The 19,037-nt window shown below is 36.0% G+C and overlaps 1 protein-coding gene across 3 annotated transcripts in view; it reads right to left on the bottom strand.

Moving 5' to 3' along the window:
• LRBA (LPS responsive beige-like anchor protein) overlaps nt 1-19,037 on the bottom strand; it is a 395,253-nt gene that overhangs the window by 29,398 nt on the left and 346,818 nt on the right. For 2 of the 3 annotated variants that reach the window (XM_035325418.1, XM_035325419.1), the window contains exons 48-52: nt 14,874-14,963; nt 11,324-11,516; nt 8,527-8,589; nt 5,046-5,201; nt 244-411 (exon numbers count right to left, since the gene is read on the bottom strand). In XM_035325418.1, coding sequence (XP_035181309.1) covers nt 244-411; nt 5,046-5,201; nt 8,527-8,589; nt 11,324-11,516; nt 14,874-14,963 — 670 coding nt within the window. The remainder of the gene's footprint in view (nt 1-243; nt 412-5,045; nt 5,202-8,526; nt 8,590-11,323; nt 11,517-14,873; nt 14,964-19,037) is intronic. The other variant, XM_035325421.1, reaches the window with a different exon arrangement.

Raw genomic sequence — 19,037 nt, 5'->3', positions numbered from 1 at the left:
CCATTTGAATGAATGACAAGACCAAGAATGTATTTGTAATGTTCAGCATCACTTAACTTTAAAAATTTCTACTCATGCTGTAAAACAAGCACTGTTTACACTCAACTTTTTAAACTAGAACTGACCACAACTACAAAAAGGAAACACTGTATTTTGACATGAGCGTTTCCTAAAATTTTGTCTCACAGGATGTTTATCCAAGTCATTTTCATACAACTTCCTTATAAAACAGGTTTTGCTTACCTCTTGGATTATCACCAATGATGTTAGTTTTGCCATTCCAGTACCAAAGCAGCAGTGTTGCATCACGTGATCCTGACAGAATATAACAATTTCCTCCAATATAGGATTCAGAACGAGCAAGACAGGTTACAACGTCCCAGTGGCCAAATATTACTTGTATCAGTCTCCCTGCAACAAATAAAATCCCTTGTTTTAAAAGTACACTTTAATGCTTTGCCAGGCACATTATATACATTACAAAATGTTTTAGAAATATTTTCTGTATAAAAATAGGTTCAAAGAAAAACTATAGTGGATAGTAGTACTCTTTTTCGTAACTTGATGAAAACATTTTAAAAGTGCATTAGTCTATATACAAGCTGTAAAAAAAAAAAAAAAAGGCTTCAGTCCATAAAGATCATATTTAATTCCAAGGCCGATCATGCCGTGGTTTTTCTTTAAGTTGAGTTTACAAAGAAAATGACAGGAAAAATACAAATATGATGATGATGTGGGAAATGGAAGCAGAAGATGCTACAGAACATTTAGGACCCATAAGAAATTGGTAGTATGAGAACTGCCTACAAATTATAGCATATCCAGCTATTGAGCATATCCTTAAACAGAAAAAAAGAGATTCAGTTAAAAAAATTTACACTTATTTCAACCAACATCCTTCCCTTTTAAAAAATCCTTTAATATCCATAAAATCTCTGAAGACAAATGCAGGGAAAAAAAAAAAAAAGATAACGACACTTATCTATTCATATAGGACAAACACGTGGGCCCTTGTCAGGCACATATAACGTTAAAAGGAAAGGAAATCTCAGTCAGTTTAAAATGTGTCCTTCAGGAGTCTACACAAACATAAACATCACAATTACTCTTTAATGTTAACTAAACTGGACAATCTTTTCAGATAAAAACGTAAATTTGGATGCTCATGCAAAGTGGATTTGCATGTGGAAGAGTGAACATGTGTAAGGTCAACATTGGAGATCTCTGCCAGACCACCCTGCCAGAGGGAGAACAAACAGGTGGGGAAAGCTCCTTCTTCAGCAATCTGGCTGAAGACAAAGGGATCACTTGCCAGACACTGGCTCCTACACAGCAAACACTTCAGGGGCCTCACTGCTTTCTGGATCCGTCAGTAGCATTTATGGTTCTATGAAATGAGAGTGTGAGCACTAAAATACATCTCACTGGATATACTGAAGCCTGACAATTGCAGATCATGTTGGGAAAGGACAAAAGATACGCCCACACATGCTTCATATGAGCCTACTTGGCCCATTCAGGTAACTTGGGCTAGGCCAAATTCTACATCCAACGACACAAGGGAGTGTGATGCCACTAACAAGTACCATGGGTTTTCTCAGCCTTAATGACCACGCATCCATTTGTGTTTTGGACTTAGTAAAGAATTCGGAAGAACAGAAGGGCTAAAAGAAATCCTGCTTTGGCAGAATCAATGATATATGAAAAAAAAAGGATGGGGGGGGCGGGGAAGGAGGGAGGATTTCAGTACTACTGTACTTGAATTAAAATGCTCTGAAAAGTGTTTAAAAATAATAACTAGTAACGTGACAAGTAGCAACACGAATTAGTGTTGAGACTCAAATTAAGCACATCTCAATAACATCTTGTGGTGCATGAATTAACAATAGTTGGTCAATCATATGTAATATGGGTAGTGGGAAGCATTCATAGCTCTTTCTACACACTACAAAGGCATTGTATTCATAATTAATAAGTATATAACACTTAATAATGAATAGTAACAAAAGACCTAAGTGAGAACAAGGATGTCAATAGCCTGATTTATAACAGAAGATCAAAAAGTTAATTGCATTAACGTAGAGAAAAACAGCAAAAGGAAGAGATAGGTATGGGTATCTTCCAAAAAGGAGGATTATTTACATCGATACATGAAGAGAAAACAGAATAGCATGATATAATTTAAAGGAAACTTATACATAGGATTTAAAATGAAACACTGGCAAAACTCTTAAGTAGAATCTTCCAAGAGAAATTGTGAAATAAGGTATTATCGCATGAGCATATTCAGGCTGGAAGGGACAAAACCCATGAAGGCATACCTAGAGTACAGATCTACCTTGTATCTCTAAGGAGAGTGATCAAGTAGGTCTTTCTATCACTAACCTCTGTAAGTCTATAACAGCACTCTATAGCAGTCACCTCTGTATAACAAGGCTTTGCTTTGGGCCAACGAGTCACTTAAGTGTCTCAGATGCTGACCAGTCAACAGATTAGGTCAGAAGAAATTACTGAACTTCAGAGCTGGGAAGAGAGCAGGCAACATAACCTCCTTTTGGCAACACACAAGAACATCTTTAAAAGTGTATGTTTTTCCTTGAAAATTCAAGTTGGCAATTACCTGGTTTAGATTTGAAAGTAATTTAGCTATACGACATATTTTTCAGTTATATACCCTTAGGTATTCAAATACCTGAAGTGATTTATGCTCTTAGAACACAAGTTTATGTTATAAACATTGCTGAGTTATAGAGATTTCTCTTTCAACTGTACTCTATGTTTATAGGTTCTGTTCTTGAAAACAAACATTTTTCAAGGCTATTTGTTTGACAGTTGTTCATGTAGTTGTACTTGCTAGTTTTACTTTGTTATCATGGAGCCAAGGTTCAGTCAATTCCATCAAAATCATCAAAGTAAGAAATGCACTTTTTTTTGTTTTCTTCTTCATATTAGTAAAAAACAGAACAAAACAAAACATTAATCTCATAAGAGTTCCTCAACTTTCTTATTTCTTTCCTTTGAGTTGTCCTCTCTGTACAGTAATATCAAACATTACCATACTCACTCAGATGTCCCTTTTTGACGGAACAAATTTTCTAGTTAATGTTTTATTTGACAGCTGTGCTACAAATAATTAAAATAAAAATAAGAATCAAGTCTCTGCACTACTGAATCTCAAAAGCTGTCTAGAAATCATTACCACTGCTGGAGGAAGGTTTTATTGTGCTTCTGCTGTGCTAGCTGTGCTGAGAACCCATGATTTATGTTAAAAGTATTTCCTGCTAAAACAAAATCCCCAAAATCTAATAGGAGGAAGGTCCTCTTTTCCTGTAAGAGCTAAAATATAATTTAATTCAACTCTTGTGATAACTTGCTATTATGCTTTACTGATCATATCACCTTTCTCCCTTGCTGTTCTGCTGATTTCAAAGTAAGCATTTTACTGCTCTATTCTCATTTTAATTCCAAGTAAAATAAACTACAACTGAAGTTACGTGATTTAAGCTAGAGCTAGTGTTGCTATATAGACAAACAGGAGACACACAAAAGACAACTTTTTTGCAACTTTTTTGACAACTGTGCTTTGCTTTATATCATAATTAGTTATGCTAGTATCAATGTGCCTAGCATATCTGACTTACACACAGAGGACATAACTTAATGAAGTATGCGTAGTTAAGACTGATACAGGTGAAATAAAATAGCTTCCTTCCATAGATATAAGATAAATCCTCCAACATCAAAAGTAAGCTATCTGTCCATATAAATCAAGGATATATACTATTTATTGTAGCTAACTAAATTTTCTGGAGATCTTTAAATTCACAGGTTTCACGAAAATTTATTTTCATCAGTGAGAAAATTAAACTAAAACAGGTCTAACCGGATGTCTGTATAATGAATTGTAGCCAGTCAACATAAAGCAAATGGAACTTCTCATTTATACTTAAGGTTTTAAGAGTGCAAAAATGACAGATATGCCGTACTGCTAAAATATGCCATGAGATTTAGTCTTAACAGATTTTCATAAAAGACCATCCTGTTTTGTAAAAGATTTTGGTTTGCCAAGTGTGAAAAACACCATTAACTAATGTATTTGAGAAATGATGACAAACATGTAGGATATTCCCTACAGATTAATAACTTACTGGAAAGCTTGATGGCACACACACACACACATTAACCACACCGGGTCATTAATCCCAAAGAGGTACCTTGCAGTGAGGTCGCTATTCCCATTATAAGATAATGAAAGGGAAAAAATCATACCTATTTTTTCTGGGGGCTCCATAGCATTTAAATTCCCGCAGTTCTTACACTCAAAGATTCTTTTCTATTTAGCATGATACATGCGTGACTTCAACTGTTTGGATACATGCTGGTTAACAGACTAATTTTACTGCTACCCATTACTTTGATCAGCTTATGTTATACAAAATAATTCAGTAGCTCCAGATCAATTTTTCTAGTATACCATAGCTTTCAAAGGTTTTCATGAGTATTCTTTTGCCAGATTTCAAGACTTCACTTTCGAACTTAACGTAGAAGGGTTTGTACTTATTCTATGATGCTTGCCTGTATTTCCTTAAAGAAAATCTCTGATGCTTAAAGCCAACCAGAGTTAAATTCAAGTAAGTGCTTTAAGTACAGTTAATTCTCCTCATATACCAAGCTTCACAAAAACCCATTAGAGGCATTTACTTGTGAAACTACAGTGTAAGAGCAGGCATGCCTCTCACATTGTCTCACACAGGATTTGAAGTGTGATGCTATGGCTAAATAAGAACTCCTTGTCTTATGTCTGCCATCATTAAAAAAAAACAAACAACAACAAACAAACAACAACAAAAAACACGGTATACAATACACAGTAGAGATAGAAAGAAAAGATCTGATGACAAATATTTATCAGTAGGTGAATAAACACACTCTACTCCCTCCTCCCACCCCTTCTCACCCTCCCCATTCTTTCTTTCTTTGAAACAGCAGGATGATGATGAACAGAAAATCATTCAGGCTATTCCCATATTTTAAAAATACATTACCTGAATCAGTAGAATAAACTCGGAAACTCTTGTCCCAGAAGCCACAGACCAAGATGTAACGATTATCAGAGGTGATGACAAAACACTGAGAATGTACCTGAATGCTTTGGTCTAAAAGGTCAGTGATTTGCCTTCTGTGCATACCTGTATTGCTGGCTGAACAGAAAGACACAGAAATCAAGAAATTTCAGCATCTACGTACAAAGAACAAAAGCACATTTTAGAATCTTTATTCTCACACCAAAACTATTTCTTACTGTTGTTGCGTTTTTTTTATTTTTTTTTTTTTTTTGTGGCAGGGATATTTTCTTTCTGTTTTTACTATAAAATACTAATTACACTTCTGGGAACAATGACAATTCCTAGCACTACATGTTCTAAAATAGAGGAAATCCTTTCTTTAAGTAAAATGTAACTGACAAATATAAATGAAAGACTGCAAAAATGAAAAATACATAACAATGTAATAAGCTTCCCACCCCAAAATTTCTAGCATAGGAAATTAAAAATGTGTATGTACAATGCTATATAGTGGCTCCAATGCAGCAAAGAACAGATTTATGATTTTAAAACTGTATACAAGTAGTGTTTCATTGCAAGTACTGAAATTTAAAAAGAATAACAGCAACAAATATTACTACCAGGCTCTTACAGAGCACTTCACACATTTTGAGCACTGCACAAAAATTAATGAGCTCATATCCACAACCTGCTTTAGAGCTGAGAAATAATATTTATCCAATTTTGGTCACCTGCTGTGTTTTTTTTTTCCATGTAATCTTGTATTGTGAACCAACAGAACGGACAGTAATCAAGGAACATATTTTTGTATTATATTTTGTCTTACTAATTGATGCATTTATGTATGTTTATATAGGTCCCAATAGGTGTATACCATGAAAATCCTACTCTGTAAGGAGAACTTTTAATATGCTTTGTTCTTGAGAGAACCTGGCCCCCATCCCAGGCAAGTAAGTTCTTCCTAGCCTTGGTTTTTTTTTCAACTGCTCGAAGCACCATCACTTCCATTCCACGTGGACTGTGGGCCCTGTCTCTGTACTGGTCCAGTGTTCTTCTTGACAATTTGTTCTTAATCTTCTTTCCATTCTCAGAGGCTAACAATCCCCTAAGCTTTGCGCTTATTCCATTTACTCTGTATCAAAACCTTAACTTATATATGCTTTCACTACGTATAAAATGTTGATACTGTGTTGTCCATAATGGTAGCAAGTAATTCTGTAAGGTACTGGTATTTGCTGTGCAGGTAACACATAACAGGGCATTAATCACTGCGGGGACCACTTAAAGAGCAACAACAGTGCTTAATAAATGCACAGTGAAGCGCTCTTTATTACTGCGACAAAATAATGGCAAATAAAACCAAAGAAACGTTCAGATCAATGTATTCAGTATAGCTAAGACTTTGAAAAGACTTCTCACCTAAAAAAAAGAGGTCTATAATCTACATCACATCAGACGTTACGGTTTTTATATCTTCCTGTGCAACTGGAAAATGAGGGAAGCATGAATTCCTCCTTATGACTAAGACAGCAACAAGATTCCTGCTATAACCATAAAAGTGTAATTTTGTAGTCCTCTTAGGTGCCATTTCTAGGTAAATGTGTCTAGCCACAATTAAGAACCTTTAATATTATCTACATAATTACTTGCTTGTACCCAATGATGCTACTTAACAGTGACAAAGAAACCTTTAAACCTTTTAAACTATGTCCAATGTAATCACAAGGCTGATTTGAGATCTATTGTATGAAGAGAATTTAAAACATTTTTCAGAACCCAGAATGTTAATTTTAAAGGTGTTTATACCAAAGAAAAGTATATTTTAAAGTAAAGATATGCCTAAAAATGGTATTTTAATCTTGAAAATGGTGAAAAATGCAAATGATAATAAGAAATTCGTTCTTCACAAGGGGTAGAAAAATCATCAGGCTCAGTGTGATTTGTTGTCTGGTTTGTTTTTTTTTTACTGTGATATTTGTTTTTAAGATCTATTTGATTGCAGGCTTTAAAGAAGAACACACATTTCCTGCTCTAAACATTTTTTTGGATGAAATCTATTTCAAGAAGGAAAACAGAGTTACAGCACATGTTTTACTCATTATAAATTATAATTACTCCATTATTCAGAGGGAATTGATTTCAAAAACTTTTGGAAAACATTTCAATTTTTTCAGCTCTGTAAAATGGTTTAATATGCCCAGAGTGTTCCTGACTTAATTAGCATAGAGCTTATCTAGCAAAATGGCTACACAGCAACAGTCTATATCTATAGACCGATACTACGCAGTTCCTACTGATGTGTATACTTGTTTTTGAAACTAATTCTCACTGGCTGACAAAACTCTCATTCCACCCTATCTAGAGAAGTTCATTTTTGTTCTGTTCCACACTTCTATATTTGTTTGCTTTAGTTCTTTTTTACTTAAATTACCATTGTCAGTTTAAAAAACAGAGCTAAGTTTGTACTCTAATTGGGGGAAAAAAAAAAGAAAAAATCTCTTTTTTTTTCTCCTGTGAACTGTTGTGCAATTTCTTTATATTTGGGGGCTAGGTTGTAAAGACTTTTTAGATGTTGATCACTTTGAAGGCTCCATTTGCCAGGCTACATGCTCCCAAGTTACAGTCAAGGATACACTCCCCAAAGTATGGGGCTGCTATGAAAGAACTGACCAAACTCTAACCATGCTAATAGAAAAATCAGCTCTATATAAACTAACAAACCTCTATAATAAGAAGTCATGAATTGAATCTATTACACTGAGTCATTAAATAGAAGTTAGACATTCCTCCACCCCTTTTTATTAAAAGAAAAACATACACAAATTTAACTAGTGATGGTGATCAAAAGATGCAATACCCTTGAAAAATGAATACTAATATCTCAGTACTAAAACTGAGTGGGCAATATATTTCAACTTTGAAACCGCTTTGCAATTACACATTAATCCCCTCTGCCTGAACAGCAGGTCTATGAAGAAAGGATTGATCTCCTTTAATGATGAAACCCTGGCACCATGGTTTTATTTTTCACAACACGGTGCAGTTAAGAACCCCACTGTTATTATGAAAATTTCCTCAGCAAAGGAGCTCCATCACATTACCAGTGCACCAATTCATCATAACGTGCCTCGCTCCTGCTCATCAACAAGTCTGAGTGATGAAAAGATCCAATATTATCCTGACAGTACTTCATGCACATTCTCAATCACACATTATTACAGCATCCATATTAATTTTCACTGACACGCGTCCTAGGCCTGTTCAAATTAGGCAAACCAACGAGGGGGAGTTGATGAAATACCAGCATAGCCACAGCTCATTGCATTCCAATTTGCATGCAAATGGTTTATCAGGAAAATTCCATTCCCAGCAACCAGCAAGTGAAAAACAACCGTAATCTACACTTCAGGGCCACCATACAGAGCTTAATGAATCGCAAAGAGAGAAGGAAGTGACAGACCTATGAGAGGATCGATTTCCACTGGCAGCTGGTAAGGCTGGTCTTGTACAGCACCTTGATGAGCTGGAATTCAGGAAAGAAGATTTTAAAACTCTGCATTTTTTTTAATATGTGATGCCACATATATTTTGTAAATCAAAATTATGTCAATTTTTTTAACCATCCAAGATTCTTCTGCACCATTAAAAAAAAAAAAAAATCCAGGTGCTTTCACAGGCTGCTTATTAAACATTTATTTTAGATTAGTGCTATTCTGAATGTATGCCATCAGCAGCAGCTCCGGTCCTGAGCCATAAGCTCTAGCAGATGCTTTACTGGCAACCTCTCCTGTCGCAACAAAACAAAATTAAGTGGTAAAGAGCACTGAAAACAAAATGTGACAACCATCTGCTGACTATAGCAAATACTATTTTCCCCTTTACTTTTTAAAGCACTGCTTTGAACAAGTAAAGCACAAAGGACATTTTTTTAATATGTCAGTTTATGATGCAGACAGGGAAATCTCATACAGTATTTAAGGAATTGTCTATCACCGAAAAAACATTTATTTGCAATTTTGCATAGAAGTTTATATACAATTCTGCAGACCTACATTTCATCTGAGCACCTGACATGCCAGCGAGATGTTTACCTCCTGAATTTTCTTTCAGTGCTAAAGAAACAAAAAAGGCTTTTTCTTTTTTTTTTTTTTTTTTCCACAGCTCTGCTAAAAACAAGCAACTCCCACCAAACAGCCCAAGACATCCTTGCAAGTGGAACAAAACATAATGGCTGAATACTTACATCTATGATTTTGCTAACTATCCTTCATGGCTTAATATAGAAATTAGTATCAACTGAACAGTTTCCTGAGCAATGGGGAAGTCAAGGTTCTGCTGTGATGAAACACTAATGCAGAACAAAATAGGAAACCTGCATGACAAAATAGAGGCCCTCTGTTGGGTACTACAGCCATTAGACATCAGCAAAGCCACCAAACTCATCTACAAAAGCAGGAACAATATTTTTAATACACATCATTGACAACTAGTTACTTGGCAACTTAAAGTTCTTATCACGAGGCCTCATTAGTAAAGACAATGCTCAGCCCACAGCAGGAGATAAAGAGTAGTACTGATACCTGACCTCTAACCTCAGCAAATCCCATTTTGGTATAAAATCTGAAGGCAACAATAGTGAGGACTAGTTTCAGGTGTCCATATCCAGATCTCTTAAGTGTGGTATAACACTAACGGCCTTCAGGCTTGATCAATGTGCTCTCAAAGAGGTGGGGCGACGTGGCTTTTTGTTGGGTTCTGTTTTTTATTCGGCTGGTATCAGGGTTTTTATTTTGAACTGTAGGTTTTCTCAAGAATTATGTAAAGGAATGACAACCATAAAATATCTCTAAATAAAATAAAAAAAAAAAACAGTGACTCAAAAGCACAAATTACTGTCTTCCCTTTCAGAAGAGAGGGGAAAAAATATGTGAAGGTTTTGTTCAACTCAGAATAGTTGATTACTACACTCAAAAAACAGTTGCTACTCTTAACAGTTGCTTGCTTTTTCACAGATGACCAACCAGCAGGCTTATGAGGAAGTCAAAATCAACTCCTACCACATCTTTTCTCTTCCCTTGGCTGTGGCACATCCTCAGAGACATTTTTAAAAGGCTGGGTATTATATGCCCAAGGTCACACATCCAAGGTATGAGAGTATATTGTCATCCTCCTTTCAAACAAATGTCAAGAGCCCTGTAAATAGTTCTTGCTCATATGATGTTATCTAGAGAAGCCTCCCTTCCCCACTTCCTTCCCACCTTTCTTTTTAAGCATTTCTTGGGTGGGTGAAATAATAGATAGATGTTTCTATTTGCACGAAATTGAGAGGTAATTTGTAAGAATCAGGAAAAAGCATGGGAGTTATCTGTCTTTTTTTCAAAATGTAATCAGATATCTTAGCAGGAATTTTAGTGATGTGCATATTATTTTGGTGCTATTATTTTCTATATAAGTTATTTGTGTAGAAGCTCTTTTTTCCCCCTTTTTTGAAAAGCCTTTGACCAGATTTACTGCACAGAACAGAAATAAAACTACCTTTCAGGGCTTAGGCCTGAAACTGTCATAGCTAGAGAAAAGAGGATGAGTCCCTTTAGAATTGAAAATAGAATGGCTATATTCTCAAGTCCAACACATTTTTTAAAGTATAATGAATTTGATTGATTGCTATGCTAATGGATATGTTGTTTTCCTTTCATATTGACAAATACATAAGCACCTAACTTTAGGATGTTTCAGTCACAGAAGAAACTGACTTCCCACATATTTTTATCTTGTAATTCTCATTGAGTGGCTTTAACATTAGAATATGGTGTTCATAATAAACAAGAAAAAGATAGCAGAAAAGACTTCAGCCAAATTTTGCATGCTTTAAAACTTCTCTTTGACATGATGTGGTGCAGGTTTCCATCTCTGTTTGAAGAGTAAATTGAAGAGGAATAGTGCGACTGTTTATTATGATCAAGCAGTGATATACTGTTTTTGTCTTCCTGCTTATTTCTTGATGACATGGAGAGATTTTTTTGAAACAGTTTGTTGTTACACACCTTTTGTCTGCCACACATCTCACTATTCATTAGCTCAGATTACCTTTTTAAGGAGAAACGAAGTCCATATGTGAAGAGCATGCCACATCAGTGAATGGGGCTTGCACTTCACACTTTAAATTTAAAACAGTTTGGCAGCAAATTTTGAAGCAGACAATAGATGTACTGCTTGATTGCAGTGATTTCTTATGCTATTTACTTTAATTTACTTACCAGGAAGATTATGCCACTTGTTTACAGCAAATAGCCTATTTGCAGTAACTGTGATCACAGCAGGGTTGGTCAGACCTGGCTGGGTGTTGGCTGCTACATGAGTGACAGGGGAGTTGGATGGGAACTTTAGAACCATGATAACATCCTGTTGAGCTTGGTCTGTGAACATCAATGGACTCTGCAGGAGGAGATACTGTTGAGTGCACACAACAAGAACCCAAATACATGGGAAAAGAAAACACGGGGAGGAGAAGAGAAGACAGGACAAGAGAAGGAAGACTGCATTAAAACCCACAAGATCCAAAAGCAGCTGCAGTGAAAAGCAAATGTAGTAATAGTGAAGAGGCTTGTGGAAACAACCATTTTAGGTAGAAATTCTCCATGTACACTATTAAGTTGACTGCCTTGCTGAACAGGGGTGTCTAAAATACAGGCTTTGCTCCAGATCACTGAAGATGAAAGCAAAAGTTTCCAATCACCTAACTCTGCCAAAAGAATTCTCCTTCATATATATCTACGGAGACAGCACATCAAGGAAAGCAGTACCAAACTAGGAGGGAACAAAACAACAAAAAAAGAGTAAGCAAAATAAATTCCTGCTCCCAGAGATTGTCTCAAGTTGCATTACATTGGTAGACTACAATTCTTTACAAGCCAGATGAGACACATTAAGCACATTAAAATAAACAGATACACACATAGACTAGATATATGTTCTGTATATATTTCTGGTGTACAAAAATAAGATTTATGAATGCAAAGCAGAAGACTTCACTGCAAATGTGTTTCAAAGGACAAACATAATTAAATGCAGTTGTAAAGAATATAAAGTGGACATGATTACAGACTATCCTGTGTTGTTTCTAGAAATATTAACAGGAAGGAATGACTCTCATTTTCACCATGATGTTTTTAGGGTTTCGTTTTTTTTTGATTTGATAAGATCTTTTAAACTAAGATCTCTAACAACAGTGTGAATGTTGAATCAAAGTATCAGGGACCTGAGAGCTGGATGTTAAGCATGAGGAGGAAAAGCAAATGCAATAACAGTGGATTTGCAATTGTGTGGTGTACCTAAAAAAGAGAACTCCACTGAGATGTAGAAATACAACCATCCTAGCCGCCAGTAGCCATACTGTATTTGTATTCTTTTAGTATTTCTATTTTTCTAGAAACTGAATTAGAACACAAATGAAGTGTTCTTGGCTATTTTCCACCTGCAATATTTCATTACATATATGTGTATGTAACTACATACATTTAATGTATACTTATACAGAACTAATAAAAAAATTAAATAGATTTGCATTTTTATTATCACTCCTTTTTAAAAAGTTATTAAGAGTACTTAGAAAAACATATTGCTCTATGAATTCCGATTTACAGTCTTTGCATAAAGGTGTAAATAAAAGCAACTAATAAGCTACCCAGACACCCTTCTGAGCAAGTGGCTAAAAGCCAATCAATATTATGAGTTAATCCTCCCTGGATGCTCATTCAATTAAAGGTGTCAGTAATGCCTCATCTGATGTGGCCTCAATTAAATCCAGCTATCTGATGGTTGAAAACACAAGGGGATACAGCAACAGCAGCAAACCCAGACAAATAGGCAGCCTTCGTGTGACTGCTAATTACTACACCTGGTGTATATTATGGCTTGTGCACTTAACACAGCACGTGGTAGCTTTCAATTTGGTTGTATTCATGCATACATGCACACACGCGAAAACAGAAAACTCAAGAAGTAATAGAACTAGAAATAATTTAGAATTGTGACAGGGAAACCATCCTTACTGTATTTCAGCTCCAGGAATACTACTTTTAAAATCCTTACTACAGTGCTTTTATAAAATCATGTATTAATAACCACAAAACTGGTCAAAGCAAGTGGAGAATTAAGGTTTTTGTTTCTGCATGTACCTCAGCCTACAAAAAACACTCTAGTTAGAAACAGTTTACTTCACAAAATTCAATTTTTTCATTACAGACTACATCTTTACTAATTCAGCATCATGAAAAATATCATGATCAAACCACAGAGACTGCTTCCTGGCAAGAGATCTATCTACCTAACAATGGGTCTCACAAACACATCAACAACCAGCTTCTCAAGTTCTTCCTCTTACTGAAACAAGTCTCCATAAGTTACTGCAAGTGTATGGTACACAGCATCATGACAGAGCGGGCACATCCAGCGTAGAGACGTATGATGAGGATGCTTGGGCTCCCCAAGATCTCTTTTGACAGAGCTCTTCTGAAAGACAGCCCCTTGGCTGCATACACTGCAGGTCACTGAACTGGTCTGCTGGCTCTCTCCTGTCCTAGGACACCACGCGGGAGGTGCAAAGGGCCAGCAGATCACAAAACAGCACAGTCAGCTTTGTCCATACAGTACATGGGATCCGAGGGCAAAGCCAGTCTACAGCACAGCTGTCAAAGGGTAATGTGCACATGCTGCACAAACAGTGTTGGGGGGGAGTCAGCTGAGCAAGCCTCACGCACAACACCTTTATATATTTGCATTTGAGAAAGGCTAGTAGCTCAATTTGACAAAGAAGTTTTCATTTCTTAGACTCTTGGATTGCAAGGTTTGTAAGCTACTTTGGACAGATTCCTGATTTTTGTGTATTTTTTTCTAAAACTATTTGAACTTTTGATATGTTTTTAATCTAATAACCTCAGTCTGCCTGTGTAGGACACAGATCATGTTTTACAGAACATACATGAAGAAAATTCCTTTCTTTCTTTATGTCTTTCTTTCTCTCTCTCTCTCTCTCTCTTTTAATATATTTCAGGATAAAAAATCCATCCTAAAAATAAGGGAATGTAACCTTTTGAAAAACTTGTGAATTAGCAGACCATTTGCTCCACTTGTCACCGTATCACTTAACATACTTAGTTCTGGATCTATGACAACACAAATGATATTTTAGACCCAAGGACTGCACACAACATGATATGGAAAGTAATCAGTAATAAAATAATAGTTTGTATAATAAAATTATATTAGACACAAGTAGAGGTAAAAGGGAAAGCATGCTAATGCTCACTGCCTGGATTTTATCACCCTAGCTTTACTGCAAAACACATTTAGTCACATTCTTTGCTATGTAAGTTTCAGCTCATGAATTCCTAGTAATCCTGGTTTTAGGGGAAAACCTATGCCTGGGGGAAAAGACAAGGAAGTCCCACCTCCTAAATCCATGCTTCTTGGGGAATCTGCCAAAGATTAACTAAATTGTCTCCATGATGACTGGCTCTCACCTGTACAGGTATGGTATTAACAAAATAAACTGATGAAGTGTTCTTAGATTACACTGACAAAAAAGGTCTGTACTAGAAATCAGTACAATCCTTCCAGCAATAAATAAAATAATAGTTAAGCATTGCATACATTCACAGTCCTACAAACTTGTAACTCATCTGCTCTTTTTAGTAACACAAGTCCATGACCACATAAAAGAGATGCAAAGTAGCAGGTACTGTAACTTTAAAATAGCAAAGGAAGCAAACAAAATGGCAGGTCACAAAGAGTTAACGTGGTACTTACCACCTGCATGGCAGAACTTCTTGGAGGATGTGGTTCTATGAGCAGTTGGGAAGGGGTCTGTCCAAAACTTCGTATTTGAGCTTCAACAGCCTGGAAAAGGCACAGGCAGGTTTGCATGTTAAGAGGTGCTAATTACAGGCAATAGAACCATAACTGTCACCTGAAAATGTCATTCCACACTTCTGGCTTGTTTCATGTTGAAAATCAACCCCGTGTGTTCACTGTGGGGCTAAGTGCTTGGCACTGGTACTAAGAATGAGGTAATCATTTTAGTACTGTGGATGCTATTTCCATGAGAAACTCTGCAAAACCTCATCCTGCTCAATGATATTAAACAGAAACCAGCTATTATAATCAGAAACCCTCTTTATTGGCTCCATTTTTCCTTTCTAACACTGGCTTATCCTGTTTGTATCATAACTCAGACACAAAAGTTAATTTTTTAAAAGTTTCTCTATGTATTAAGCATTCTACTTTTTATTTAAACTGCAGCGCCTAGTTTCAACAGCAAGAACTGCAATGAAAGCTACAGCAAACTGTTTTTTTTATTTTCATTTTTATCCAAAAAAAAAAAATAGGATGCATTAGACCAACAGCAAGAGTAGTATTAAATGAAACTAAAGGGGAATGTGATGATATAATACAGCATGTTTTTTTTTTTTGTTTTGTTTTGTTTTTTAAGTTTCACTGTATCTTCAGCAGCATGCTATATCATTTTCTTCATATGGCACAGATGAAGATACCATTTAATGCTTTGCCTTTTCTTATTTATTTTTAAATGTGTGAACTTATACCTCTTGCCTATAGATGCCCAACTTGTTTTCCATGTTTCCACCTATTGGCCCACTGGTTCAAATTAAAATCATGCAGCCAGAATTCAACAAGTTATTTTTTCTCAGCCAAGCAGCTCAACTATCCACAGCATCACGCTAATCCTACAGAAAATCTCAAGTAATTCATTTTAGATTAATTTCTTTCATTTTGAGCTAAACTAAGTAAAACTACCCTGCAATTGCTGTCAGCTATCAGCTCACATACGGGATGATACTTCAATTTCTCTGTGTTGCATGGTGCATCGAGCCCTGCATTCCCAAAAGTGTCTAGTAATGCTGAATACCTAAGGTGAGGTACTATTAGCAAGTCCTAAAAATCAGAAAATCAGGCCTTTCAGTGAAGTGCTTTAAACGGGTCACTCGAATGGTAGAACACAAAAACACTAGCTGATTTTTAGCTTTTATAGCACGATTGTTCTTTCTCTCTGAGATTCTTCTTTTTCATGGTTCAACACTTATCTTATTTTTACAAACAATTATTTTACTTAATAATAAAGACTAGTACTAGGAAACACAGTTGTCTCCTGTTACAGGAATAACATCAAAAGTAGAACGCACCTGAGGCCTTCAGATCACCAAAATAATGATGCTCTGAGATAGGAAATGCAACATCTAAAACGGTACATTTGGCAGGGCTTTTGAAATACCTGAACTCATCAGAATAGGACTTCAAATTACTCTATGGTCAGATTATAACACTCTTGCCCATTCTGGAAAGCACCTTAATCTTCAAAGAACTGTTGAATACATACACTTAGCAAAAGCTCGGTGTAATCTGCCATACAAATGCTGAAATTCAAGGAGTACTTTTTGAGGAACAGCAGTATCAGATTCATGGAACACTAAAGCTCAATAAGGCCATCAGAGCCCCCTTCCTAGTGACAGAACATCCTAATTAAAATTCAGATCCAGGTTGTTGTGACTTGAGATATCAAGGGAATCACGATGGCATAGAATTTGAGGTCCCTTTAGACATGTGGCAATAACAAAGCAACATCTTACTGATCAGCAGCTCTACCCTCCCTGTAAAAAGCCAAAAGCATCCAGATTAAAAGATTTGCCTATGTTTAGTTGCAGATTAAGTGGATATTTTTACTAGCAAATTGAAATACGGTTTTGCAATGAAGGTGGTACCAGAAGAATATAAGATGCAAAATGCAGTCCTGGATGCAACTTATTCTGTGCATGTTAAAATCTTTAGTGCAAACCTACAGTCTATTTATTTCTCCATATTTCCTACATATTACTCAAAATGAATAACAAACTTTTTGAAGCACAACTCCCATACATTTATTTTAGATAGAGCTGAAAATAGAATTGATAAGATGAGGAAATAATAAGTTTCGGATTTGTTAACTTGTTTTTACATGGACTTACAATCAATACAGAAACTTCCATTCCCAAATATCCCATATTCCACATTTAAAGAGACTCAGAGTTTTGCGATACCCATTGAATCTGCTGTGTCCTTTAATTTCCACTGCTACTTCTACAAACTATACTCGCTTACATAGTGCTAGTGCTAAAAAAGGAAAAATTAAGCACAGGAACATATTAATGCAGAGCATTTCAAATACATTAATCATAACAAGAGCACATGCTGCTGTAGAACAAAAATCAGATGTTAAAATTGCTTCAGTCAAGAAAAATCAGTGGTCAGAACACTATTTTTCAATGTCTAGACCTTGAGGAACTCACCACCATCCATTAAAACCTGGAGGAGACACAGTTATGATTTCACTGCTTACTCACACACTTGATGCTCATCATTATCAGATGAGCAGGACACACTTCAGCAGCAGAACTGCTATTCATCTCCCAACCTGCCTTAGTACAGAGGATAATCCCCCTGGGATCTTAAAAGAAGTATAAAATATTCTGCTCAACCTGCAAGTAAATAGCCATTGCCTATTTTCACACAACTGGTGTTCCATCACCACAAGCTGCTGACCAATTGGACAATGTTTTTGCCAAAGCCTATCTTAGGGGACCAAAAATTCTCTTTTTTCAGTCCGTATGTAACAGTCTGTTTCCACATCCATGTTTAAAATCTAACTTGAGTTTGGGATTTACAGTTTAGGCACAAACAAGTCATACTTGAAGAGAACATGCATTTCTAGCAATACAATGGCCCATGGCCCACTGAAACAGTTTTTCTCTTTCAGCCAATGGAAATGGGAAAATTCACATTTGGATCGTATCCTACCACAGGTAAAAGTTTGATAAAACATCAAAACTGTGTATAGAGTACACGCACAGATAGCGGTATCTGTATGTTCTCTTTACCACACATCTTCAAAGATCCAACAGAAATTTGCAAAACTCCAGAAAAAATCGAGGCAACAACACCTGAACAATTGTGTCCAGACATTGCAGCCGGACTTCAGCAGAAAAACCTCTTGCATTCCTTTTCATTACTAATAAAAATGTAAAGATTTTTTTCTTTAGATTCAAGACTTCTTTATGACTTCTTCATTCTGACCAAGACACAGTACTAGCTCCCCCAAATGATTAGTTCCTTGTCATAGATTGTATGCAAAGTGTATCCAGATGTCAACAGTACATGTTCTGATGATGTCTCAGTCAGAAGGATCACATATAGAAGATGCAGGATGACCTCCCTCCATCAGCAGAAACATACAATGGTGGTTAAGCTAGAATCAATCCACATTCTCTCAATTTATGTAACAAGAGAAAGAGAAATATGGGGGCATTTTAGTCACCAGATGTCCCTCAGACTTTTATTCAACCTGTCAAAGAAAATCAGCTAGGAGCACAGAATGCTTTCCTCAGAGAGGTCATTATCATCTCCTTTAAGATAAAGGAGAAGAACCTACCACTTACCAGAGAACATACAATAAAATGATCATGGGTCAAGAAGCCATCAACTTACTTTCTAAGAAATTATAGCCCAGCTTCTAACTTCATTTTCTTGAAAGATGCATTAATAGCATTAGTCAGCATTACTAAGAGACGGCCAGCCTCTTCTAATGGCAGAGGAAGGGTATGTATTCTGACATTGCCGAATCTCTTAGAAGCATACAACTGTTTTGATTACTATAGGCACAAATATCTGGGAAATTTTCTATTTTCTATCTACTGAAGGCACTGTATAACTGGAAAGGAATAACCTTTGTTGAAAGATACCTTTACTTCTACAAACTCTTATCTCTGAAAGCATGCTGCATACCACAAAGTAAAAGATAATATCATTCACCATTTTGTTTCACTGATTCTCAAATATCTCAGTAAAATAGCTTTCTTCCTGTTAATCCTCTACAAAAACAAAACTTTGGTAAGGCCAGAATTGTTCCAGATGCTACAACAAGAA

This window comes from Oxyura jamaicensis, chromosome 4, assembly GCF_011077185.1.
Source record: "Oxyura jamaicensis isolate SHBP4307 breed ruddy duck chromosome 4, BPBGC_Ojam_1.0, whole genome shotgun sequence".
Classification (NCBI taxonomy): Eukaryota; Metazoa; Chordata; class Aves; order Anseriformes; family Anatidae; genus Oxyura; species Oxyura jamaicensis.
The sequence above is the reverse complement of the archived record's forward strand: the minus strand, read 5'-3'. Positions and strand labels throughout refer to the sequence as shown.